At 46.0% G+C, this 27,976-nt stretch overlaps 1 protein-coding gene across 1 annotated transcript in view; it reads left to right on the top strand.

Annotated features, from left to right (window-relative positions):
- Positions 1–17,466: 17,466 nt before the first annotated feature.
- The window catches only part of LOC125442190 (substance-P receptor-like), a 62,534-nt gene continuing 52,024 nt past the window's right edge, over positions 17,467–27,976 (top strand). Inside the window, exon 1 of the mRNA XM_048513386.1 lies at positions 17,467–18,061. Within this exon, the coding sequence (XP_048369343.1) occupies positions 17,664–18,061 (398 nt within the window). The 5' untranslated portion in view covers positions 17,467–17,663. The remainder of the gene's footprint in view (positions 18,062–27,976) is intronic.

The following is a 27,976-nucleotide window of genomic DNA, read 5'->3' as shown; positions in this document are numbered from 1 at the left end:
CTCCTTTCCCTTCCTCTCCCCACAACAGACACCTTGTGAGGTAGATGGGGCTGAGAGAGTTCTGAAGAACTGTGACTAGTCCAAGGTCACACAGCAGGAATGTAGGAATGCAGAAAAACATCTGGTTCACCAGATAAGCCACACAGGTGGAGGAATGGGGAGTCAAACCTTGTTCTCCAGATTAGAATCCAGATTAGACTGCTGCTAGGAGGTGAGGGAGGCTAAATTGTCCAGCAGAGATGGCATGTCCTGTAGTATGTGCACTCCCCGTTCTTCCAATTGGGCTGCTGCTAGGAGCTGGGAGTTGCTCAATTGCATGGAAGAGATGGCTCATTTTGCAGTGCACAGACATGCCCCATTTCTCCAATTAGGCTGCTGCTAGGAGATGGGAGGGAAGGGAGAGGGAGACCGCAGGTCTCAGAGGGGAGTCACAGCCCTTGGTAAAGCAGAGGCTATGTCTGTTAGACAGGTGAGACCATGGCAAGCAAAGGGGAGGGAAGACTAAAGGTTCCTGGGGAGTTTTCAAGTATTTCCGGGCTTGGATTTCCCCAAGGTACTATGTATTTTTAAAACTCATGGAAACAAGTCTCTTCCCTTCACTTGATGTCAGCTTCCACCCGATACCAGAAGACGAGGAAGCAGGAAGTTCACAAACACACACACACATCATATGAATACTCCCTGATGAACACTGTACTTGCCTTTTGTGTTGGACTGGTAGTTCTGCAGCCTCTTTTGACAGAAGAAAAGCAAACACTCAATCCACAGCTGAGAACAAGGAGCAGGACTGGCAGTTGAAGCAGACAAGCTGGCTTCCAGAGCTGGCTCTCTAGCAGCAAATCTGCAAGGGGTCAGCCTGTGCCACCCAATTTTGCCTTGGGTTTAAATCCAGGCCTTGGCAGACACAAACAGGAACACAGCCCTGTATTAAGCACATACAATAACCATATACTGAGTTGGATTTCCAGCCAAAGCTGTGGTGCTGAAACCGCCTAGTTGGGAAGGTACAAAGATCCACTTTTCTGCTCCTTCCTGACCCATAACCCAAAACTGTGCAACGTCTTCCCCCTCTGCGAAATTTCTCTTGCTAATTTCTGGCTGCTGTTAAAGATACAGTTGGCAACCTGATGCCCCTTCCGCACACGCAGAATAATGCACTTTCAGTCCACTTTCAATGCACTTTGCAGCTGGATTTTACTGGGCGGAATAGCAAAATCCACTTGCAACCAATTGTGAAAGTGGATTGAAAGTGCATTATTCTGCATGTGTGGAAGGAGCCTTAAGTTGAACTCCCCGCCAGCTTTTATGAGCTTTGTCATGGACTGCACATTGCATTGTGTCTTCCTCCCACAATGGTAGCTCTCAGGATCCCTCTGGCTTTCTGCATCTAACCTTGCTGATTTCTTTTGTGTTGTGTCTTCCTCCCACAGTGGGAGCACTTAGGATCCCTCTAGCTTTCTGCAACTGACCTCGCTGATTTTGTTTAAACAAATATGAGAGAGAGAGAGAGAGAGAGAGAGAGAGAGAGAGAGAGAGAGAGAGAAAGAGAGAGAGAGCAATTTACTTTTTAAGAACAGAACATAGGAAAAGTTCATGAATGAAGACATGATAATGAATTCCAGCTGGTCTCTCTTGTGCTGTGGAATGCTGAAAACTCAATTATGGCATTGGTAGCCAGGTGCTGATGACTTTAAGGAAATCTTCCCTTTTGTAATTACAGAGAGTTTCAGTAACAAGAGGTGACACTATAAAACAAGGTTGTAATTTCAGATAGCACCTGTGAGACTAAAATGCCAGCCATCATCTCAAATCACCAGCCTTTAATTACATTTGTGGAAAGCAGCAAAAGGTCTTAATTAAGACAGCAAACGGTTGGGTCTTGGTGTTTGTTGTGTAGCAATGCTTTTTGGCCGCAGAGTATGACAGAGAAGTTAGAAAGTTAGCCATTTCAAAAGAGTGATTTGGACAGGGACTTACAATCTCCACCTCTGTAGGGTCTCTTTTGACATCCATCAGACCCATTCAAACGACATCCCATTCATTAGACTGCACAGATAAAAAGGACATTACATTGTTCACCAAATGAGACAACAGAAGCTTCTTGAATCCTGTGGCCAGGACACATGAGCAACAGTGTCTCTCTGGGTAAACCAAGGTACAAGTTTGCAAGACCACCACAAGCCCCAATCAACGTTGAGATAGATTGCACTTGAAGTGCTGCCACCTCGTTTGCAGTGCTGCCACCTAGTGGCTAAAATATGCAACGGTTCCAAAGACACCCCACCCCCTTTGCCTGTTGCCTGTAGTTCTTTGAGCCATACTGGATTTTGCACAAGACATAGGCTATCAATAAACTTCAGCACTTCCTTTGGTTTTTGATCTCTTCTATAGTTTGTTTGCAACAGGATCCTAAGTATCCATCCCCCCGCCCCCCCCATGGCTCAGTTTCATCAATGGGACTGAACTCATACTTCCCTGTGTTGAGGTCTGCAGCCTTAACATAACATAACAGAGCTTTGCATCAGACTGCATTCTCTTTGGAGGCTCCACTTCCTGGTTCTTCCTTTGATGCAGTGTTGTCAAAAGAGAAGGCTATCACTGAAAACCTGCAAAGTCTTCACTCAGAGGGGAGTAAAATATAGAATTGGCTGGAAGCCCACAGAAATCATATCCAGCTACACACATTTAGAACCAGCCCCTGATACAAGCCTGATACAGGTGGATACATGGCATCATAGCATTGTATGTGCATTTGACAGCTGATAGAGTGAATTATTCAAATAACTAGGATTTCCCCAATACCATCTAGACAGCAAAACATGTAAAAAGCATCCAGGCATCTTAGATTGCTTCTGTACAGTGACAATTCCTTATACTGCAGTTGTTGCCACTGAAAGTTCAGAAGCATTTAGAGCAGCAGCACTGCAGCCACAGGGAGGATCCTCCAGACTTTTCTTGATCCTCTTGCCTCGGGAGCTGGTGGTGGACTCTCCTTCACTGGTGTTAAGCAAAATATAGATGGCCGTCTGTCAACTATGCTGTATTAGCATATTGAGAAGGTGATCGGCCTACTGGTTTGGCATGAGCCAGAAAACTGGCTACAGCTGACAGCTGAGATGTCTTGGCAGGGGAATAGTGGCCATAAAGGGATAGAACAGAATCACAGGGCCAAAGACCCTCAAAACAACAGCATCTGTACAGAAGAAAGCATCTGATTTATGCCCAAGGTGTCTTAAACACAGAATGAGGACACTGCCAAAAGGGACTTCTGAACTGAAGGTTGCTTCTAGCAAAATAATCCAGCCATACAACACAGAAGAATGTAAGAGTACCTGTCTGGAAACCTTGTTTCTGGACACCAGTATGATAATTGCTGGAGCTTGAGTGACTAACCCTTCTATTCAGCCCATCCGGGTTGAAAATTGACAGAGGGCAAGACCACTTTGCCCAATAGCTTCTTCTTGTACATGATTGGGATGCAACAGGAAAAAAGAAGCAGTGGATTTCACATATTTCTGATCGAGGTGTTTAAGAAAGACATTATTCCATGGTATTATTTAACACTGTGGGAGCTCTGGATTTTGCTTCAGGATCTTATTCTTAACTTAATGCTGAAAAAGAAAGATTAAGAAAACAAATACACCAAAGCTATCAATCTAATGACTCATAGGAACTTTAAGGCTGATTCCGCATGGGTCAAAAACAGCAGTGTGAAAACAGCGTGAAAATGGTGTAAAAGGGTTTAAAACAGTGTAAAAGGGTTTATACTGTTTTCACACTGTTTTCACACGGCTGTTTTTGGCCCGTGCGGAATCAGCCTAACTCTCTCAGAATGCAAAGTATATTGCAACTCATTGCCACTTATCAGGTTTGCTTGGAAGAACGCCCCATTGATTTCAGTATATCTTACTTCCAAGTAAGCATGCTTAGAATGGCAGCCTGGAAGTCCGTGGTCTTTTTCACATGCACAGCTGACCACAGGTTTAGCTGGTGGTCAAACCTTGTGTCTTGGAAATGTTTTCTGGGAAGCACACCTACATTCCTCCACCTCCCATCACTTCCCTTCTTGTCTCTTCAGTTGCATCTATTCCACACACTAGTGCTGAAAATGTATCATTCCTAATGGTGGTGGGATGTCATCCATGATGCAGAAGGATAGCCCCACCCCCTTTTGTGTCACGCAGGCGCTCTAACATGACTGCGCAGTTATATTGCAGCAGCAATTCAACAACTGTCTGAGCCTCCATTTCTACCCACCCAAAATGGATTTTTAAAAAAACCTATTGAAGGAGGCATTGCCATTACAAGAAGGAACAGAAGCATGTACCACCACCCCCCAATGCACACCAAAAAATTTTTTTTTCCCAACCACATTAGAGCTGCAGTAATGCACAATCACCACTGTGGCAGTCCCTTTTCAATTTTACTTGCTCCAAACTACAGACACAGTGTATCTTCGCCTTAATATTATGCCGCTAGTTCGGTATGAAATTCTGGACTGCACAGATAAAAGAGGCCTTGGCACAGCTGTTGAAATCCCCAAGAACAAAAGAAAAAATGCAAGCACTTCAATATTGGGGACCACTCTGATGGGAAGACTATATAGCAGAGAGGTGAGCTGAGGGCTAACAGAAATCCCAAACCATTCCCTTTCATCCAACATCAGGCACATATACTTGAAACTGAAGCCCAGACCAACAAGACTGCTGAAGATAATATCAGAGACATCAGTGTTCCCTCTCTGACTGGTGAGTCCTTGGCAGCAGCTATCTAGTATTCATGGACAGCCACATTTTAATTACAAAAACAAAACAAAAGCATGCAGCAAAACCATTGTTAGACCTGACAGCATGCTGGCATAATGGTCTGGTATTTTTGGCTGAGAAAAGGATAGAAACAGCAATTCGTTCTGGCCTGTTTGTCTCCCATTCCTGTATCTCCCCATGCCTACAGCTGGATCCATGCTTCCCCTGCTTCCCCAGTCCCTAACTCCCAAGTACAGTACATAATGGAGAAGAAAGAGACACGTACAGCAGATATCATGGTCAAGCATACTGATTGTTGCGAAGGTCTAGGAGAATTAACAGTCACAATCCTTCTATCCCTAGTGTATAGGGATAGAAGCTGAATTTGCACCACTAGTTCAGTCACCTTGCCCTGAAGAAGAGGTGTATGGTCTATAGGGACATGGGGTCACCTATGTCCCCGGGTGCACACTTTTTGGGTGCCCCGACATGACCAAATGGTGTGGCCCCCCACCGCATGCCACCAAGCCCCACCACCCACCTCCCTGCAGGCCCACTCAGGAGTTGCAGAGAGGTGGGAGGGCGGGGCTTGGTGGCGGGCAGCCACAGTGCCCAACTGGGCAGCCCGCTGCCACCTAGCACTGCCACCGGCCTCCGTGCAGGGTGGTGAGGGCAAAAGCCAGCCTGCACAGAGACCGGGAGCGGGGCTTAGTACCCCTGAGCCACACCCTTGAGCACAGGGGTGGTGCCAAGAGTAGTTGTGTCTCTGTGCACCATTCCTCACCCCCCCCCCCCATATGCCTCTGCCCTGAAGAGGATATTTGTGACCTGGGATACTAGTCTAGTCTATTCTGAAAGATTATGATACACATAAAGTTTCTTATCTCCCCACTCTCTACTGAAAAGTTTTGCATATTATTTATTTAGATTTGTGCAAGGTGACACTTCTGAAACAAGTAACCAAAGGTTTCCTTTATTGTGCCTGTGAACATTGGTTCAAATTTCCAAACCCTGCCTAGTTGGGATTTTTTGTAATTGATTATATTACAGTGCTGTTGTTTACATCATGCTCTCATTGTTAAAAAGCTGAGAAAGCTACCAAAACTCCATGCCTGAATTAATGAGATACAAACATCTGACCACGTTGCCTGTGGGATGCGTTTTTCCTTATTAAGGAACAAGAGCATCTGGGTTAGGTCCATTGCACATGCAAAGCATATGTGATAAATATTGATCCACTAGAAAATGCTCCTCCATATGCCCTGCTGAAATGAGGAAATCTTTCCGGTAGATTCTGTCCATGCTGAACATTCATACTGTTTGGTAAATAATATAGGTCAAAAGGCACCAGCTAAAACTTAAACAAAGATGACAACAGTCAGTGGAAATATTTTACTTTTCTATAATAATATCTAACATTGTTTGGGTCCATCTGCCTGGCTCTTTTCCCCCTCCTGAACTGGCACTGGCAGCAAAGTGAAGGGGAGAGAGAGGGGGCTAGACTGTAGCTGAGAAACCTGCACATTTCCTCCCGGAGAAAGCTCTGCAATTGCCCCTTGGCCAAAACTGCTTTGCTCTGCTTTGGAGAGCTTTTGTGACATCAGCAGCCATTAAGCCCCATCTCAAATCTCTTTGCAATACCTGCCCACAACTCAGATGTTTCACACTGAGAAACGAGACAGAGATTGCTATACTTAAAAGCCTGGATCAAGAATTACGATGGACGTGTGATTCACATCCAGCCCAGATGCTCTCTGGAAGCACAACCGTTAACTTATATGGTTTGGAGAAGCAGCTCAGCGACATGGGCACTGCTGAACTAGGAATGTGCACATGGAATAACCATTTTCATTTTTTGTCCTTTCTTTCTCAGCTTCACTAAAGGAGTTATTTTAGCAATTTGCAATTCATTCCCATTTGTTTCAGAATTTCTGGCTATATCCCTCCCTCCCCTTCCATTGCAGTGAAATTGCCTGGGTTTGTAGCCCTCCCTTAAGGGATCCTCCTTCCCAGATTTCAAGCAAGTGGGACAAACTGTCCCCATTTTCAAGATAATTAAACATGCTTCATTTTTTTTTTTAATCCTTTGCAGAGCAGACAAAGGCAACCACAAAAACTGGTAGGCTGGCAAAGTGTCAGGAAGAACATATAAAGAATAAACTGAGCTAATATTTATTAATACCAGCTCTTCAGAAAACAGTTTCTACCCAGAACATCAAGTTGAGGTCTGCTTCTATAGCCAACAATTACATACGACCTTATTTAGGTAAAGCTGCCCTCATACATTGAAATGCTGACAAGCAGAGTTGGCTATACATTGCAGGACATATGCACACAGGCCAGATTTGATTCCCACTATTAAACCATGCATAGTGTCAAATGTCCAAGTTGCTACTTCTGTGCTCTCCTAAAACAAGGAGCAAAACAGGTGCAAGTCAAGTACCATGCACATCTCAGAGAGAAACATTGAAAACTCCCAATAAGGTGCCCCTTAGACTGTTAATTGAATAGCTGCAGAGAAATAGAGGTGAAAAGGTAGCCTTTTATGACACTGCCCAGCGTTGGCTAATGACTCATTCGTGTCACCTATTTGCAGTCAGAACTCTGTGGATAAAAGCAAGCAAAAGGACAAATCTATTTCAAATGGAAAGACCATGAAGGATTCCAGGTAATGACTTTCAGCGCAATCTATGGGGGCGGGGTGGCTGAAAGAATGATGGAGGAGGTGCAAGGGGGCACTGACACGAGTGCCCCGTTCACTGGTACAAGGAACAAGCATGCCAGCAGGAGGGGCTCGACACCAACATCAGGACACAGCACAGCTCGGCAGCACCCAAAGGTGGTATTTGTCACTGTGCCAGTGCTCCTTTGTTGTGCTGGTACTGGTGAGGGTGTTCCCAGTGGTGGAGCCATTGTTAGTCAGCTTCCAGAGAGCTTTCAGCCCGGGAACACCCCTTATACAGGTCTTCAACTTATGCCTTCAGAAGAGCTGTCATAGGCCACTGAAAACCCATGGTGAGTTTGATTTTGCATCTTCTCTGCGCCTAACCAATCCTCTAAGGAGGCAGCAAAGCTACACCATCCCCAGTTGCTGTAAAACTCCGCCTGCCCCCCACACAATGGATTGCACTGCTCAGGTAAAGCCAACAGTTACATTAGACCCAAGACCCTGATTTGGAGGCGTCTTTATTATGTTCAGTAGGAAGGTACTCTTTTTCTCTCCAAAACTGAGGTCTGAAAACAAGATTTTTCACCATAATCTAACATAGATGGGCACCTATTGGCTAGTGACTGTGTTGTCACAAAAAACCAATTTCCAGAAGTTTAGTGTCTATCTTCAAAATGTTTTTAACAAAGCAAAGGGTGAATGCATTAATTAACATCATGCATGGTACTTTAAAATAAAAATATGACAGCCTATTTGAAGCATGGAGGAAGGGCAAGACTGATGGCTGACTCAGAATTCATCAGGACAGAGTGTATGTCTGACATGCAAATTTTGAACCTGTGAAAAAGTTGGGTTAATACATCGGATGAGATGACTCCTCTTCATACATCATCCCTGTTTTAGTCCGTATTTGCATAGGAGATCTCAGTTTGGCTCCTTGCTTTCCAGTAAAAAAGAAAGTCACTTTGGAGTAGAGATAGCCATCCCAACGTGAGGCAAAATGTTCTGACTGCCATATGAAGTTCATTTTGATGGCATTGAAATAGGCAAGCTAGGGAAAGACAGACCTGGATAAAATCTCACAGGACATTCTCCCAAACGAATCCTATGGAACCATATGAGAATATTTTGGCTATGTCTCAGCCACTGGCCTTCCAGAGACTGACTCAAAGGGCCATCTTTCAGAAAAAGGAAGAGCCACCATATCCTGACATTCCATGTAGGCCCCAATCCCTGAAGAGGCCAGAAGACACCAATAGTCCCTATGGAGGTCTCTGAGAACCCTGACACAAAAGTGGCAATGTTAGATCCTGCTGAGAGTTGGGGATTGACCCTCAGTTTAGGAAAAAAACACCCACCGGTCACCTTTTTATCCGCAAACTGGAAAAGGTAATAAACGAACATTGAGGTCTGTACTAGAAGACACTTGACACTTGAAACTCCATGGTTCTACTCATAAGAAAGAATCCCAGATTGAAAAATCACAATGGTCCTCTCCAATAATGACGTGGTCAAGAAAATAAGAGGGCTACAACAGTCATCGAGACAAAAGAAAGCAAGGCAAAATGCCAATGGCAAATAGCTGCACTGAAGGATAACTGCTAGAGATAAACATATTTAGCGGTTCTCAGTCAAAGTTGCATGCAAAATGGGCAGGGGCTTTTTCAGTATACAATTAATTGTCTTTTTCCCACAGCACCACTGGCATTTTGCATTGCCTGCTTTTCTCTTCTGTTGACGTACCAACATGAGATGGGATAACAGGGCCCTTAAGATGCTATTTGGACTTCAGAATCGCTCCAAAGTACATCCCTGTTGTGTCAAAATACCGCCACTCTCCCCAAATTTTAAGTATCTCCTTAGCCAACTAGCTGGACAGCTCCTCCACGGCTTCTGCAATCTTTCCTTGAGCCTCTTTCTTGCCATGGCTGGACAGTTCCCACAACATCTTTGGTCGCTGTGCCTGCCACCTGGCTTCAATTAGTATGGGAAAGGGGCAAGTCATTCGTGTTTGTTTATCATGTTAATTCATGGGGTGGGAGTGGGGGAATGCCACTCAGTTTTCTGTCAGACTTCAAAATTTCTCCAGCCATACCTCTCTAAAAAAGATAATGGAAGTCACATTAGATATGTGCATTCCTTCAACAACAAATGAAGTAGCAAAGCAACACCAAAAAAAGCCTTTGCTATTAATGTCATTCTGGTGAGATGGCTTACACCCCAGAAATTGTGGCAAAGTTTCTTATATAACTGAATCTGCGCGAGAAGCTCGAAAGCTGTAAAGGACTTCTGCTAACTGCCTAGAGAAGTATGAGTCACTTCCTAAGCACAGAGCCATTCAGTGCCATAGAAGTGCAGGTGATCCTAACCAGTGGAGAACAAAAGGCAGGCAACATTACACATCACCCATAATCACACATAAAGCTATTGAGCTCAGGAGGACACGGCAAGGGCAGTCCTTTTGGGATAAAAAGAATAAGAAGATCTGCAAAGGGAAGGTCGAAGGGTAGATAATACAATCAGTGGACATAAAGAAGAAGTTTCCATTTTCCCTTTACCGCAAGAGATTCAGCAGTCTTCATTTTACTGCTAGCTACTCTTGCCCCAGAGATTAGCACACACAAAGAGGAGGCAATCCATCGTGCTCCAAACGGGCATTCATAACCACCAGTTGCTGAAAGGGCATGGGGGGAAACCATACTGCAGGGATCCAGGGAATGGACTATTTCTGAATGTTTGTGTCATGACACACACACACACACACACACACCAATCAGCTCAGTGACTCAGACTCAGAGAAGAGGCAGAGAAGACAAAGCCACCAGCCAAGGAAGACGCATCAGGACCAGGGAGAACCTAACATGGGAAGGCATCTGCTGACAGTGGTCCAGCAACACCAGAGGACATCCTCTTTGACCCTGCAAGGAAAGCCTCACCACTGGCCTCTGAAATAGCTACCAAGGCTCCCCTGGGCAGGATATGAACCCAAGCCTATACCCGCCCCCCAGCAAATGCTCCCACCCTGCAGGAATGGTGATGGCAGAAGGCCTTGGCTGAGGCAGCCAAGAGGAGATGGAGTGCTCAGCTGGCTATATGCCACTCTGTCACAGCCAGAGAAAGATTACACTTTTCTTTGCAGGATCCCGGTCAAAGTACAGTGCAGCAGCAGGACCCCAACATCTGCCTGCAGGGCAGCTGAGCCTGATTCCTTCCCAACCTATTTAATAAGAGGCTTGAGAAAACTGCCTTGCTGGATCCACTGGTCCACTAGGTGCAAGCCTGTGTGTTAGGATCAGCCCCTTCCTTCCAGCAGAACCTAACAATGTTTCCAAGCTTCCCTATCATGACTTCAGGGCGCTGCTTCAGAGGAGACCTGATTGGACTAGCTTGCAGAGCACAGCACAGCTTCTAACTCCAAGAATTAAACAACCAACTTTCCTTTGTGTTCATTAGGGGACATAAGCCAGGGCGGTGTAGTGGTTAAGAGCAGGTGGATTCTAATCTGGAGAACCGGGTTTGGTTCCCCACCTGAGGGCAGAGGTTTATCTGGTGAACCAGATGTGTTTCTGCACTCCTACATGCCTGCTGGGTGACCTTAGGCTAGGCACAGTTCTTTGGAACTCTCTCAGCCCCACCTACCTCACCAGGTATCTGTTGTGGGGAGAGGGAGGGAAAGGAGCTTATAAGCCACCTTGAGTTTCCTTACAGGAGAGAAAGGTGGGATATAAATCCAAGATCCTCCTCCTCCTTCTTCAAACTGAGATCAGAGGGCTGCATGTTAACACATTTTCTGTTGTTTCTTGCTTTGTTTGCTGTGTTGGCAAATGAGTTGCATGCCTTTTGTATTCGTATTAAACAATCTCTGTTCCTTTTGAATGCACTCATTTCTATGCTTGACATTAAACCCCTGCTCAGCCATTCTTACTCAGAGAGAAGATGAAAGGAGGCAGGAGTAAATGCACATTCCCCTACAGAATGCTGGACCCCCCTCTTCTCCCCTGTCGGACCCCTACCCCACCCACCACACACCCCTGTCCAGTCATGGAGGAGAATGCAAAGGACCGAGCTACTCAATGAAGCAGTAAAAGGCAGAGGTGCCAAGGTGCTAGCCCTTAGGGTGTTATTGCCCTATTGACTAGTTTTGCCGGTGGTGGTACCAAAAGAGGGGGGGGGAGGTGAAACTGGCAATGGGGGAAGAGAAGTCTAGCTGACCAGAGTCCGCAGGGAGGGTGCATTATTTTCTCCCCTCCACATGGTCGCAGGCAAGGGCTGGCAAATACCATTTCCTCACAGTCATTATTGCAAGGGGAATGAATTGAAAAAGTATAGATGTTCAGCAATATTTCAAATTCCCCATTTTTCTAGTACCTTGTTTAGCATTCACAGCAGTCGGAGTGAAGCGCAGTGAATAAGAAGGTGGTACAGCTGACAAAGAATGTTTTCCAATGAGCAGAGAAAACCAGATGTTCCCAACAAAGAAGAATTCATTTGTATGGGTCCTTTGTTGCATTACTGCAATTCACAGACAGGGTTAAGTAGCTTTGGGAAAGTTGTCATTTTCAATATATACAAAAAAGTAACCCCTCAAAAGTATCTCTTTGCCTGCATGAGTACTGTTTTCTTAGACTGTGTTACTGGCAGTGTTCTGTTGGCATCGCTACTGTACTTCAGATTTTTTTTTTCTACGCAAGAAAGGAGGAGTAATTGGCTATTGTGTATTTGCAAAAGAGCTGCCGTTAGCTAGCATGCGAAGAATTCTCCCCTTTTCCCCTCCAGCGTCAGCTGAAACGGCTGTGCTAATTCAGTCCTCTCGTATTACGTCTGCTGGTGTCACTGTGCTGTGTTACGGGGATTGTTTACGGTGTGCACAAATTGTCAGGGTTTGCATTAATAGTAACACATGTATTAATAGCCAGTTAGGCTATCTGTGGGTGTTGTTTACCTCACTGCAGTGTGCATGCACTCCAGGCAATTTCCACCAAGCACAAGCTTCCTGTGTAAATAATGAGCAAGAGGCAAGGCGCGATACCCAAGATGCCAGTGGAGGGGGCGCAGTCAGGAGAGAGTGCAGAGTCTGATTGGCACCCTTCGCAGCAACCCACACCCAAGCCCAAGTGCATAGTTTAGCAGCTGTAGCAGAAGTCATAAGAGGTAGCCAGTTCAGAACCACCCTTCTAAAGGTCTGCTTTCTTTTAGAAGGTACAATAGGCAGGCAGCTGCTTTTGGACTAGTGGCAGCTGAACTTCATTTGAACTTTTTGGAAAGCAATGCTGTATAAGTGAAGGCAAACAGGGAAAAAAACCTGAAATACCTTATCAGTATTTTCCAGAGTGGGGGTGTAAATTCACCCCCCCCCCAAAAAAAGCAGCAGTTAAAAGGGATCCAAAAAGTGACTCCTGAATCGCTGAAAAAAATCAGGCATGATTTGTGCCACTTTGCGCACACCACCAATGCCTTCTTCACGTAGAACTTCAAAGCAGCAGGAATTTTTCAGGTTCTAATTTAATAGACCTGTCAATTTAAACAACACACACCCACAACACTGATACTGGGAATTGGTTTATTTTGTGGGGGGGGGGGGGGTAAGGATTCAACACTTTTTGGGACTGTTAAACCCAAACCTGAAAAATAGTGATTAAAAAAACTGTCTACCTCTAATGCCATGTAATGCATCCTGATCATGTAAAATTGCATCTTGTTAGAATGACCCACTTTCTTCTTTCTTGTTTGTGCCCAAACTACAGTTTCTTTGTGTGAGGGGGAGGTTGGGGACATCACTGAAAGGAGAGAGAAACCCACAGTTCTCCCTGTAGATCAGCTTCATTGCAATGTGGCACTGAGATGTGGCAGCAACGGGCAAGGGAATTTCAGATGCCACATAGCAGCTGCCCCAGTCTGAGTCCATTCCTGGCAAAAATAGCAGCGGGAAGTAACACATGGTATTTACATCCCCAGCAAGCAGCTTTAGGACCATCTACTTGGCTGTAGGTCCCCCTCCCAGTCCCAGCATGGCAGCAATGGCAGGCATTTCTCCTTAGGAGGCCGTAATCAGCAGAAGCATCTCTGTTGCTGTTGAGCATCTGGGAAATTTGGATGTCAATCCTGAGGGGCATCTTTGGAGCCCACAAACTACCCTAGAAGAGAGTGGCCAAAAAGTTGGAAGAACTGCTGCAATGTGGGTGAGGGAAGGCAGGGAGGAAAAAGAAATCCCAAAGAAAGCTAAATACATGCTGATCTTCATTTTCCCTGCAAAGGGAGAGGGAAAGTCACGCTTTCAGAAGGTTTGAAAACCATAGGGATTCTCTAATCTGAAGGTGGGGTGACTGCCAAAGAGCGGGAAATGTGTGTGTAACCAAGAATCAAACCCAAAGGGAACATACGCTCAATGCAAAGAAGACCACAAGTGCATAAATCGCTAGGATTTTCCCAGCAGGCCAAATGGCACCCCCTAGACCTCTTCAGATTTAGAATATCAGATTTAGAACACAGACTGAAGCCCCTCTCCACGAGTGCCATAGTCACAATCTGAATTGGACACCACCACAAGCACAGGAATGAAAGAAAACCCACAACTCATGTCTGATTGGTACACACAGCACAGGGTGGAGAACCCCAGTCCCAATCTGTGTACTGTGTAATATCTAAATGTGCCTGGCTCATATCCTCATATCCAGAGGTGTGACTTGGGGTTCCAAGGAACTTTCTTCACAATTTGCAAAGTTCCATCTCAGGGCCTGGATTCAGACTCCAGCACAGTCAGACTGTCCATCAGAAGGTCATCACTGATGTGATGAGCGTGCGTGGGAGCGGTGCCTCTTATTTAATTGGATTTCATAGTCTGTGTGGATTTTTAATCATTCCTATTCTGAATAGAAACATAATTATTTCTGAGAATTGGGAGAGGTTGATAGACTTCCAATACAGCAGTGATTCCAGAATGTCACTGTCCTATTTGGATTTCCTGGGCAGATGGCAGAAGGAGAGGCTTGGGACAGGAGGCGAGCGGGTGACTTTTTATGTGATTGACCCTAGTCTGTGATAGAAGAACTGAAACTACCCAGTTCCTTAGCAGAGAAAACACAGCAGAGTTACATAAAAAGGAGTTTTCATAAAGTTCTAAATATAAAAACTCAGGCTACAAAATATATATTTACAAAAGAAGAGGAAGACAAAATCGTCCTGTGCTAAAAAGCACTGACAAGCAAGCAAGCTTACAAGTTCAGCAAATAAGGAAAGATACAGCAGCACAGCTCAGCGTACAATCATGCAGCATAAGGACAAGGAGCAAAAGGGAGAGGCGGAGAGGTAAGGAGCAAGGAAGCTACACCATAATACACAGCATTAAAGGTCAACCTCAATCAACCAGTTAACTGCCCAGCTGCCCTGCATTAGCACACTGTAACCAAATGGTGCCACTAGCTTGCTGCTGCAATAAGTTAAACATAAGCGATGCCAAATATTCTGACAATCTGTCCATCTACTATTCCATCTCTTGGGTCACTGACTGCAGCTCACACACATTAAGATGGCAACAGCACCCCCCCTCCCCCTGCAGTCTTCAGGGCATTCAAGTCAAACAGTGGTGGGTAATGTCTCCCACTCTGGACATGCATGTCCAGGCAAGTAAAGCATTTATTTTTATCCTTCACAGTCTTGAACTCTTCATGCCAGCATGTGCAACCAGAAAGAAAAGTTTGTTTTTGTACTTTGCAGCTCCAAACAGAACAGAATAACAAATAGTTAGTGCTAATTACAGAATCAAAGTCTTCCCTTATGTCTATAACTGGAATAAGCAGGACGATAGGAAAGATAAACACAATCCTTCCTAAGGAGAGAGTTGTGTGTCTAAGTCTTCCCATTGGTAAATATCCTTGTCAGTTATAACTTTTTCTCTTCCTCAATCTTTATTGAATTCTGGATTCAAGCATCTAAATGGGGATTCAAGCATCTAAATGTGAAACAAAGCCAACTCCCGTTTTTTTCCACATATGACCAATTGCTATTAATGTTTTGCAAGCTGGAAAACTTATAAACATTATAAAAACATTATAAAACTTATAAATGACGTGAAGGACAAGATATCTTTGGGGGATTTGTTATTTTGTCAGATGAAGGGAACTTTGACTCTTTTCAAGTCAAATACCTTTAATGGCATATAAATAAACAAAAACATAACATCACAGCATTCCAATTAACACACGTTAACTTTGGCTCTTGAAAGCCTTTCCCCAAAACTCTGGTCTCTAAGGTGTCCTTAGGCTTGAATCTAACTGTTTTACTGCAGACCAACACAGCTAGCTTCTGAGACTTTGATCTAAAATGTCTTTCCCCCAGAGTTCACAGCCTGAATTCTACAGCAGAAGTAGGCAAACTTTTTTGGACCAAGTGCTCAACAAAATGCAGCTTCTGCCTGTGAAAATGTTGGTGTGCTAGCAAACATAGTGAATAGGGGAAGACAGCAATTGGATGTGGCTACACATGCTCGAGACAAGCTGTGTACCAGAAGCACTGCCAGCATTTCAGGGATCTGCCTTGTGTAGGTTTGGAAGGCAAAGACAGGCATAAGACACGCTTGCTGCCTTCTCTTGCAGTGCCAAGTTGACTTCAGCAGTGTTGTCAATGCCTTGGCTGCTTAGGTGGAGATCTGACCCTCGGTGCCAAGCAAACTGGTCTCGTGTGCTACCTACCCATTCTGCAGAGCCCTACTTCCTTGGTTCCTTCTCCAACAGGTTCTGCCTGTTAACAGTCCCTAAAGAACCTGGGCCTTACATACTTGAGGGACTGCCTCCACCCAGCTCCAAGCACAGCATGGGGAGAGCGGGAACGGTATGCTTTACTGCTCAGGAATCAAGGCCATTATATGTAATATAATCTATGTCATTTCAGAAATAAAAATAGAAATGTCACTGGACTGTATGTATGGGATATGATTATTGAAGGGTGTGTGCTTCACTTTGCAAGTTTGTCCTGAGCCCAGTGAGATGATACCACAGCTGATTATGCACAAAGTGTCTGGGGCATGATGAGGGCAAATATCCATCAGGGCAAGATTTCTTGTATGGGGAGGCTCCACTACAACCCCACCGTGCACTGAAGAAATCAGAGGTAAACGTTCCATATGAATTGGGTCTACATCTGCCTTTCCTGCTCCACACTATCCTTGTCAACCTGATTTCCCTGTGAGAAAGTCAACCAGCCAGCAAAGGCAGAGGAAGGGGCGAGCAACAGGGGCACTTTCCCCTGGAAGGAATAGTTGGAGCATCTTGGTAAGACTCCAGGATATGTGTGTGTGAGATCCTAGATTCACCGGGGATCCCATGGATGCCTTAATGGAGTGGAAAAACAGGGCACAGGGTGCACTGGAATCCACACATGTGCAAGTGAACCTCCCGCTGATCACATAATAATGCAAAACTGAATGATGGGGCTTCCTGCTGCAAGATGCCAGATGTCAAAAGAGACTAGGCTCATTCACAATCGGTGGCCATGAGACTTTAATGGAACCTCCCGGTCCCAAGGCAGTGGGCTTCTGAATGCCAGGAGTTGGGAACAAGGGACGGGGAAGGTCCTCAAGGTGCTTGCAAGCTTCCCAGAGTCTCTTGGTCAGACGCTGTTGAAGACAGGCGGCCGATACCCGCCCCCCTGGCTTGAGCTGGCCCCTCGTGAAGCTATTCTGGAGGTAGGCGCAGGATTCCGCGACACTCTGCGTCCTGCCTTTCCACGCCATTAAGACATCCACAGGATCTCCAGCGCGTCTAGGATCACACACAAGCCTCGGTCCGTCCTGCTGCTGCAGTTTGGAGGCTGCCCGAGCAGGGGACAGAGCAGCGTCGAGAGAGACCCCGCGCCGCCCTCACGCCACCCCGCCCCCCGGTCAGAAGGGGAAGCCGCAGCCGGCTCGAGGGGTCTCCCCGCCGTCCTTGCCCGCAGCAGCTGTCCAGCTGTGTCCACATCTGGGCAGGGGGAGGGCTGGTCCGCTTGGCGCCGCCTCTGCCCCCCTTCCCCGACGCGCCGTCTCCCACGCGTGCCTATAAAAAGCCCCTTCGCTCGCTGCAGCAGCCCAGCCCAGCCCTGCCCGGCGCGGGGACCGCTGCAGGAACCCGGCGAGGCACCGGCCGCGGCCACTTGCCGGGCGAGCAACAGGCGATCGGTCAGCGCAGGACCGGCTGCAGATGGGGGCGCCCGACGCCGCCTCCGCCGCTCTCCTCCCGGGCCGGTAGCGCCGGCGCGGCGGCGGCAAAGTTTGCTCCATGGACGAGGCGGCGCTGCTGCTGGCCGAGGGGTGGCCGCCGGCCCCCAACGGCTCGTTCAACGCCTCGGAGGCCAACCAGTTCGAGCAGCCGGCGTGGCAGGTGGCGCTCTGGTCGGTGGCGTACGCGCTGATCGTGGTGGTCTCCGTGGTGGGCAACGTGGTGGTGATGTGGATCATCCTGGCGCACAAGAGGATGCGCACCGTCACCAACTATTTCCTGGTGAACCTGGCCCTGGCCGAAGCCTCCATGTCCGCCTTCAACACCCTGGTCAACTTCACCTACGCCGTCCACAACGTCTGGTATTACGGGCTCTTCTACTGCCGCTTCCAAAACTTCTTCCCGGTGGCCGCCGTCTTCGCCAGCATCTACTCCATGATGGCCATCGCCATGGACAGGTGAGGGGCTGGGGCGGCGGAAGGGGGCAGCCGGGGGGCTTCTGTGGGTTACCCGGAGGGCCCCCTCCATCGAACTGGCAAGGGGCGCGGATCCGAACCTGTGGATCTCACGCAGGGCAAGGACCTCTCCCCATGCACTGCGGCGCAGGGACAGAGGGGCAGCTGGTAAAGGAGGAACCTCCGGATTTGAGGTGGGTGTTGTTGCCCGATGCCTTGACTTCAGTGTGGCATATTTGCAAGAGAACAAGGAAAGCACTCCACAGCAGGTGCAAAGTGGATAGTCTTCCCCACTGATGAAGAACTGCATAGCCTTCCACATGATGCCACAGAACTTCTGTGGAAGGGTTGGAGGTAGCAGAACTGGGATTAGCAACCTTTTATGCATTTAAGAGCCAAAATTGGTCCCATCGACAACAAAGCAGTCTAGGACAATCTATTTGCATAACTGAAAATGCACAAGTTAAACATTATTGAGAAATCAGTGCCTGTTTCCCCAAGGCACAATTATACCAGGTTACAATCAATATCTTACAATTCTGGTCTATTTTATATGGCTGCCTGTTTCTGTGAAGGAACTGAGTGAAGACCGGGAGGAAATACTCCAGTTTGTTTCGCAGGAGCCCGGGTCTTTTTTATTTACACTGTGAGCATATCAGCGCATGCGTGAACATCCCCAGTGTCCCATGTTCTGGTTGGCTGCTGTTTTGGGGTGGCAGCTTGAATGAACGTCTCTACCCTGCCTTTTAAATTGCTGACCCACAAAAAAGGCTAGGCTTTTGATTGGTTGACCCACAGAGAGAGGAGGGGAAATGAAGCCCCTCCTTTTTCCAATTCTGGACAGGGCCCGGTGCAGGCCTCAACATGGCAAGTGGCAGCAAAAAAACCCCCCAATGGGGCACAGCATCACATCGCATTCCCACTCATGTTCTTATATTTTTGTGGAAAATGAGAGACTCTCTCCACCCACCCCGATATGCCCACTAACATTCAGCCCAAAGTGCACATTTCCCTAGCTATATGCTCCGAGCAATTAGTACATGTCCAGAAAAGAAAATGGGGACATTTTGGGACTCCACTCCTGATTCACCCAGGCCAAAGGGTACCTGGTTGATACCATGAGCAGAAAACGTGCTTGGGGGAACATTTTGGGAAGGGCGGGCTGCAACGGTCAGCGACTCAGCAGAGTTGAAAACTGACATGATGTCAGGTGCGGAGATCAGGGGGGTGGCAGGGCGGGGAGATCAGGCGGCTGGTCAGGAAAAATAAACTGTTTCTGCTCTCCTGGTGTTTGCACAGTAGCGGGTTCACCGTGAGGTTTTTGAAAAGAATCAACGAATTGGCAAACCCGCTTTAGGACCAGGGACCATGCAAACTTCTTGGCCAGACTGGGAGATTTCCCTTGCTCAACCCAGAAACAACCAGTGACATGTTAATAAATAATCCATAAAGTTTCTGCAGCTGGGGATTTCAAGTCCTTTGTTAGGAAATCCTTGATTAGGAAGTGGCACACAGTAAATCTCACAAGCAGTAATACACACCGGAGTAGCTTGTGTGATGGTTTTAGGGCAGGAGCATAAATCTTTGCATTGATTTCACTTGGATTACTGTCAGCAGTTCGCCTCTTATTGTAAAGCATCTCTAAACCCTTTAAACCACACAACATTTTGTCTGCCCTTACCTTTATTCTAACATTTCACCTGCAGTTCCCCCCACTGTACTTTACATTAAAGATTTAATTAAAAGAGCCATTTTTGGGTCTGTTCTGAGCTGCATTTGGCTCTGCAGCTGTAGAATGCTGATTCTTAGGTAGAACTTGGCTCTTCTTTACCTAAGAATCAAGCATGGATGTTTAGGTTTTATACACACAAACACATACTTAATAATCAGACTAAATCACCTCCTTTCTCCTGTTATTAGAACTTTATGTTGCCCCGAGAAGGTGTGGTAAGTGCGGCTACGTTTTGGCATTCAAGGCATAAATTAATTAATGGAACGGCTGCTGCAAGATATAATGAAAAGGATTATCTCAGCGGCTATCAGTCATGTTAGATGTGGATCCTCCATGTCCAGAAGCAATATATCTCTGAGTAGCAGAGACAACAAGCTGTGAGAGGCCATTTTGTGCCCTGCTGGTGTTCATCCTGGAGATACTTGGTCAGCAGGTGCTGAAAATCAGAGCCTGAACTTAGAGCAACCTTTAGTCTGATCCAGCAGGGGAGCTCTCCAAGGTAAATGACCAGCCTGTGGAATGAAATTGACATTCCTCTCCTTTTTCCCAGTTGATACTGACCAGACCTTAAGATCCACCCTTCCTGCATGTCCTGTTCTTATCTGCCATCCTCAAAAGAGATGTTAAGAGCAATCTAGCCTCTTGAATCCTGGAAATATGATCCAGTTACTGATGTCCCCAAATTTGGTGTCCCCAAATTCAAATCTTATTTCTTCCACAAACTGACCTCAAGCAAGTCTCTCTCAGCCCCTTCCATCTGCAATACAGGGTAATAATGTGGCCTTCCAATGCAGGGTTCTTGAGATAAAGCACATGCAACAGGCATCGAGTGTAGGGAGAAGAGGCAGAGGGGCTGGCTCTCCCTGCCATACATGGCTCTCCGCACTCTGGCTCCGCCTCTAGTCCACCATATCACACCGCACCGGCCACCCCTCTTTGGCCTTGCAACCAGTTTGGATTGCAGCCCACGACCTCCCCGCTTCCGGGGCAGCTATGCTTCCATGGGATAAGTCCCACACCGTGCTTTATCCTCATATCAGAACCCTATTAAACTAGCTTAGGTTGAGAGACAGCAAGTTGTCCAAAGCAACCTCAGTCTCCACATTCAGCGCTCTGTTCACTACACTACAATTGTTCTCAATTTTTTTAAAAAAATACATGTGGGAGTTAAAAAAGAAGGTATGTAAAAGTGAGTTATTCTAAAATTAATGAAACTTGAGGGTCATTCACATGACTTTCTCTGAATATGGGGGGGGGGGCCTGGGGCCAGATTCTCTGAATATCTGGCCCCCAATTCTCTGAATATCTGGTCCCACCCCGCAGTAAGCCCACATGCTGATCCTGTTCATTTCAAAGAGGTTTGTTAAGAAGAATGTCCTGGTGGGTCATGGTCAAAAGGAGTGATTGTTAGTGGGGAAAACCTGCTGGCTTAATAAAGAAGCTCTTCTTTAATAGTCCCCGAAGGGAAAATGTTTAACCATCCACCATTCACAAGCATCTTTTTCTAATCAACAGGAATGAACAGCTCGTTGCTTTTATCAATGACTTTATGGCTGGGGAATCATGCTTTTAAAAATTCTGATTGTCATTTAAAGAGGCATGCTTTTTGTTGGGGCATGTAGAGGCACGGCGAAGCACAACATCAAGTCCCTCGTTACTGAATCTTGGTTTAGATCAAATGATTGGCCTGCTCAAATGGTCCAGACTAACCTGATCTCGGAAGCGGAGCAGAATTGGCCCTGGTCACTGTGTGGATGGGACACTACCAAGAAATACCAAGGTCACTACACAGAGGCTGGAAATGGCAAATCCTCTCTGAATGTCTCTTTCCTTGAAAACCCTCTGGGGTAGGAGTTAAGTCAGCTGCAATTTGACAGCACTTTATACCACGGCATCCTTACAATCAGAAATGAATTAGAAAAAAAAGAGAAAATTTCCCATGATAAAAACTGAAAAATTACTTGGGATAGTATTGTCAAAGTCTTGCAGTGGCACAGGTGCACTCTAAGAGCAGGTGCACTCTAATCTGGGGAACCAGGCTTGATTCCCTGCTCTGCCACTTGAGTTGTGGAGGTTTATCTGAGGTACTAGATTAGCCTATGCACTCCAACATATACCAACTGGGTGACCTTAGGCTAGTCACAGCTCTTCAGAGCTCTCTCAGCCGCACCTACTTCACAGGGTGTTTGTTGTTGGGGGGGGGGGAGGGAAAGGAGATTGTAAGCCCCTTTGAGGAGAGAAAGGGGGGATATACATCCAAACTCCTACTCCTACTCCTCTTCTCCTCCTCCTTCTTCCACAGTCAGAATCAACCAGCAGCTGTGGGTTTTCCAGGATGTGTGGCTGTGGTCTAAAACTTTCAGACCTCAGCCACACAGCCCAGAAAGCCCACAACAACCAGTATCTAGAATAGACTGGTTTCTAGATTGCAGCTCATTCTGATGCTCTCAGAATGAAGTGTTTTCTTTGGTAGAATGAGTGGCAAATTTGGATTCTGTCTATCACAAAATAACTACTATGGGTGTGATACAGATTAGAGCTGCAGGTACTGAAGAGGTGAAGTTAGCTTTTCCCTCCTCACAATTTACTTAGTTAAAAATGCTGCCTTTAGCTGTAGTAGGTTTCTAAAAAGAGAATAGGCACAACAGCATCAATTAATCCCCAACTTCACCTAGATTGCTGAAATAAGTTTTTCTGCACTGGCTTGGGAAAAGGGTGAAAATGCTTAGTTCCTGTATTTTGTGTTAGCACCTAAGTGTGTGTGTGTGTGTGTGTGGACATACACACATAGATATCATTCTGAGCCACCAGCTAAGTGGATTTGCTGGGTTATGTAAATGCCACAGAGCTGGAGGAACTTGGCAAAGATGCTGAGTATGGTATTGGCAGCAGAAATCTGCAAGCAAGGTTCTATGGTTGCCAAGATATACCTCAATGTGTGTGTTGTGAGGGGAGTTGGGAGCCTGGCAAAATCTGACAGAGTGTGATACTCTGCAGTCAGGGACTGGAGGCAGGGACATGATGCTCCCCCTGACAAGAAGAAGCAGAGCAGCTAAAATCAAAGGATAAAAAGGAAAATATGAGGAATCCTGCAAGCAGACTGACTTTGCGTAATTATACAAGTCACAAAATCCGCGGGGGGGGGGGGGGGATTCAAGAATTTGGGCTGCCTTGGTGCCAGTGTTGCTTTCTTTAGGGTATGACAGCCCTGATCAAAGTATTAACATTTCTGTTTGTTTATGGGCATTAAATTTTTTTTGGGGGGGGGATTCTTCCAGGGTAAATTGAAAGCCGAGGACTAAGAGATCAGTTGAATCAGCCTTGACTAAGTCTCCATTAAGGGCTGGGATGCTGTTAGCCATCTTATGCATCTGGGTAGGGGGAGCAGAAGTAGACAATAACAATGACATCAACAAAAAAAATGAGTTTAAAAATGGAAGCCGTTCAACACTAGCTCTTTGCCTATTCACCCACTTCCTTTACCTATTAGCAAAATGTACAAAACTGGTTTGAGATCAACAAATGGCTTGTATCAAACATTAAAAGCAGTAAACCCAGCTGAACTCCATTTTTCTAGTAGCTTCTCCATTTCTTTTGAATGGTTTTTCTTGCTGGAAAAGCCACCCGCAAGGTAATTATCCTGGTTGGTATGTGTGAAGTTTTTTTTCTGGGGTGAAAGCTGCTTGGGATAGCTTCCTCCAGTATGAAGATGGCAGGGGAGGAAAGAGTTACATTTTCTTCCCCTCTCTTTCTCCACCTTGTTCTCTATCATAAAGCAATCCTGGCTGGTAAATTTGCAAAAGGAAAAAAAATCCCTTTGAATAAACAGGGAAGAAATCATTAGGGGCGAGCTTCAGCACATTTCCTGCTAGGTTGCCACACTGTTCTCTGTCACTTTCACACTTTTAGTTATATGTTTAAAACAGTACAGCATAAACTACTAAAGCGGAATGCGTGAGAGAGACGGAAGTCTTTGATCTGTTTCTGAACACCACAGTTAAAGAAGGGAGCGGGGTGTTAGCTGGGCATGGATTGAAGGAGAGAGAGAGAGAGAGAGAGAGAGAGAGAGAGAGAGAGAGAGAGAGAGAGAGAGCCTTAGAAGGCAAAATCACAGCCGGGCAGCCTTCGAGAAATCTTCCTGCAAAAGCCCCATTGAAATGAAGGACACTGCAGGAACGCTTTTTGATCAGCAATTCCCAATGCATATGTTGTGCTCCCAGAAAAGCATGCAGGTTTGGTAATAATTTTCAGATATGGAGACACATGTTGAATAGAGAGGCACAGGGAATCACTAACTTGCCCAGTCTACTGCAAGAAAAAATGTGTTTTTTTTAGATTGTCGGAAAGCCATCAAAAAAGGATCTAATATATTCTCTTACCATGTGAAACATTCCAGAGCAGGATCTGTCCAGAGCAGGCAGCACAACTTCTGGCTCCTTGGCCATGTTGGCAGGGGCTCATGGGAATTGTAGTCCATGAACATCTGGAGTGCCATAGGTTGGCCATCTCTGGTCTAGGGCCTCCTTCCTCATCTGCATGACCTCAGTTGCCTAGCAGATGGATCTGGGCCTCAGGGGAGGGGATCAATGGGGTTAAAAGGTAGTGATTGAATTTCTTTTTGCATTTCCGTGTGTAATGTTTTAATTGGCAATTTGACTTCTTAAAATGCTTTGAATCCCCCCACCCCCACCAAAAAAAAAGTGTATTAAAGGTTGCAAATATGACATATCTACATCTGAATAGCAGATGTTGCTATGACAGCTGATATAGTGGTCAGAAAGTCAGTCTTAGTTCCAGTAGGAAAATATGGAATGGATTTGCCAGTATGGTGTTGTGGTTAAGAGCAGATGCATTCTAATCTGGAGAACCGGGTTTGATTCCCCACTCCTACACCTGAGTGGCAGAGGCTTATCTGGTGAACCAGATGTGCTTCCACATGCCTACATACCTGCTGGGTGACCTTGGGCTAGTCACAGTTCTTTGGAACTCTCTCTTCCCCACCTACCTCACAAGGTGTCTGTTGTGGGAAGAGGAAGCGAAAGGAGCCTGTAAGCCACCTTGAGTCTCCTTACAGGAGAGAAAGGTAGGATATAAATCCAAATTCTTCTTCTTCTTAAACTAAGGACACAATTTTTATACAGGGATAGGAAAACAATCCAGTTAAAAATAGGTAAAATCCTGTTTCCCCCCTCCTCCTCCACATTACTCTGTCTGCACCCTGCCAAGTGCCCAGTGAGGGCCAGATTAGGCCTGAGCTCTGGATGGCACCACTTGTGTTACATGCCAGTGAAAGCTTTGAATTTGTGTTTTGCAAACAGCGGGGCCCCCATTCTGGGCAACAGACCTCTTTTGAAACCACAGGGAGTTTCATAATCTATTCTCTGATAAGCCATGAGAGAGGTCTGAACTTCAAAGGATAAATATCAAAAATGCCACCGAGTGTGACTAAAATAGTTCTTTGGATCTCACCTGTAATATTTATATAGAATGTGTTGTCGAAGGCTTTATATTTATATAGAATGCTGGAGTGGACAAAGAATTTCCCCTCCATTATTATCTGCCGAAGCACCTTGTAAGGTTTCTGTCACATTGCAGAAGGGAAGGGGTGAGGCTGAGACCAAGGGAAAGAGGGACTTGCCCAGGCCAATGAATGGGCTCATGACAGAGGGAAATATTTGCACTGGGAGCTTCATCACTATTATGCAACACATTTTGTAAATCAGACTCAGTTGGAAAGAGATCCCTTTCATAGCTGTCCATTCTGAACTACAAATACCAATGGGAAACACTGCAGCAATGCTTATTGAACTGTTAATCACAGAGGTGGGCTCAGTGATTTGGAGGGGCTGGGAAAATATCCAGGGTGGGGCCTCCCACTACCCCCTTTCACAAGGAGGACCCCTTACTTTGGGGGAAGTAGTTGGAGCCACCGCTGGAAGTCAGAAGCCTAAGACAGAGGAGGCATGAGCAACTGTTGCTGATCCAACTCCTTGAGCCTTGGATGGGGCAGGCAAATATGATTGTTTCTACAAGTGGATGGCTTAAACTCTGGACAGATTTGAGTAGTGGTAATGGGAACCTGGTCTTCTTCCTGTCCCCATCACAAAATGGGGCTGTGACCAGTTGCCCCCCAGCATGGGGCCCAGTGCAGCTGCTTCTGTTGACAATTGCCTAAGACATTTCCCAATCAATCACATTTTTATCCCACCCTTGCCTCCAAGGAGACAAGGGTGGTATATGTAGCTTTTACCTCCTGCATTTCATCCATACAACTGTATATAGGTTCGACTGAGAAACTGTCCAGGATCACTCAATGGCCCCTTCCACATATGCAGAATAACGAACTTTCAATCCACTGTCACAATTGTTTGCAAGTGGATTTTGCTATTCTGCACAGTAAAATCCAGCTGCAAAGTGGCTTGAAAGTGCATTATTCTGCATGTGTGGAAGGGGCCAATGTGTGTCATGGTAGAGTGCGGATCTGAAACTGGTTCTTTCCCAATACACTAACTGCAGATAGGCTCATTGATGGTGGGAGAAGGTTTATGGCCCCAGTTGGGGATTTACATTCTTACATGTACACAATGCTTGGCATTTGGTGTGCAGCACAACATTTCAGAGTCTACAGCACTGAGATATTCCAGCAAGCCTGGATAGCAGACACTGCAAATCTGAAATTAGCTCATGCATCAAAGGAACAAGCAAGCCCCTGGATGCCACATGCCATGGAAGATTATCGCCTCTCATGATACCTCGAAGGGGAACATATGTTAGCTGCATCAGGGCTGAGCATACCCTGCCTGAACATCCAAGACTGCTGCATTTAACACTCATCCTTGTGACGGAAAATGACAAAATACAGAGCACAACATTGCTGATGATCCTCTAGTGCAAATGATACATCTCTGTCAATAAGACTGACATTTGGATCCGAAAGGCTTTTTGGACTATTAGCCACTTGATAGTTCTCTGGAGGAATATTTCATTGCAGGGAGCTGGGCAATTTAATTTAATTTATTTATTTGCAGGGAAAGCTTACCTTGACTAAATGGCATCTGATTGTTCACAAGTAATAGGGATGATTAAGTGAATCCATCCCTTCAAGAAGGAACACGGTTTAGTCAAGAAAAGTTTGGGACGACCACATCGTCCCAAGAAGACCTCGGCTGGTATTCTAAAATGCACAGAAAAGGGGCAACTGCACTGCCTTCAGCATCTTTGGTTTCTGCATCCAAGTGAGGACGAGAAGACAACCCCCAGAGATAATATCCACACAAACAAGCCCATGTTTTCCCCAAAACACCCTAGTGCTATGGGAGAGTATTATAACTTGTTCTCTGAGACCCAAGAAGTTGCATGTGCAGACTTTACAAGGTTAGGGTCTGTGTAAAAAGGAAGTATGCAAGCCTTATGGCCTGTTTATGCAGAAATCTTCAAGCTGAGCAGGATAGGGGACAGATGGTGCTTGCCCTTGGCATCAATTAACCCCAGAGCAATTCATGGGCACTTGGAGCCCAAGGATTCCCTTTTGCTATCTGGCTGCAGCCCTTTGATTTTAGTCTCCTTTGCTGGCTATGCGTTCTCCCTCTCTTTCCATATAGGGATGATCAGAGCTCTTCCATTCTGCTCAATCATTAGTCTGCATCTCTATTATGAACTGGATTCCTCTCTGTCTGTCTTTTGGTTACGTAGAGCATCAAAATGCAAATCATGGATTTTGTGCATGAAAAATATACATTGCTTAAAGGGAAAAAACATCTGCTTTCTCTCATTTTTTTTAAAAAATTGCTGCCTTTCCAGGGATATGTACCAATGCTTTAGGATGCTATAATAAAATATAAATAAGAACAAAAAACCTCTCTAGAAGAAAAGAAGAGAGAAGAGTTTGGATTTATATCCCCCCTTTCTCTCCTGTAGGAGACTCAAAGGGATTTACAATCTCCTTGCCCTTCCCCCCTGACAACAAACACCCTGTGAGGTGGGTGGGGCTGAGAGAACTCCGAAAAGCTGTGACTAGCCCAAGGTCACCCAGCTGGCATGTGTTGGAGTGTACAGGCTAATCTGAATTCCCCAGATAAGCCTCCACAACTCAAGCGGCAGAGCTAGGAATCAAACCCAGTTCCTCCAGATCAGAGTGCACCTGCTCTTAGCCACTACGCCACTGCTGCTAAATTTTCTTTCTTTTT

Source organism: Sphaerodactylus townsendi, linkage group LG12 (assembly GCF_021028975.2).
Source record: "Sphaerodactylus townsendi isolate TG3544 linkage group LG12, MPM_Stown_v2.3, whole genome shotgun sequence".
Classification (NCBI taxonomy): domain Eukaryota; kingdom Metazoa; phylum Chordata; class Lepidosauria; order Squamata; family Sphaerodactylidae; genus Sphaerodactylus; species Sphaerodactylus townsendi.
Note: the sequence above shows the minus strand (reverse complement) of the source record. Positions and strands in the feature narration are given on the sequence as shown.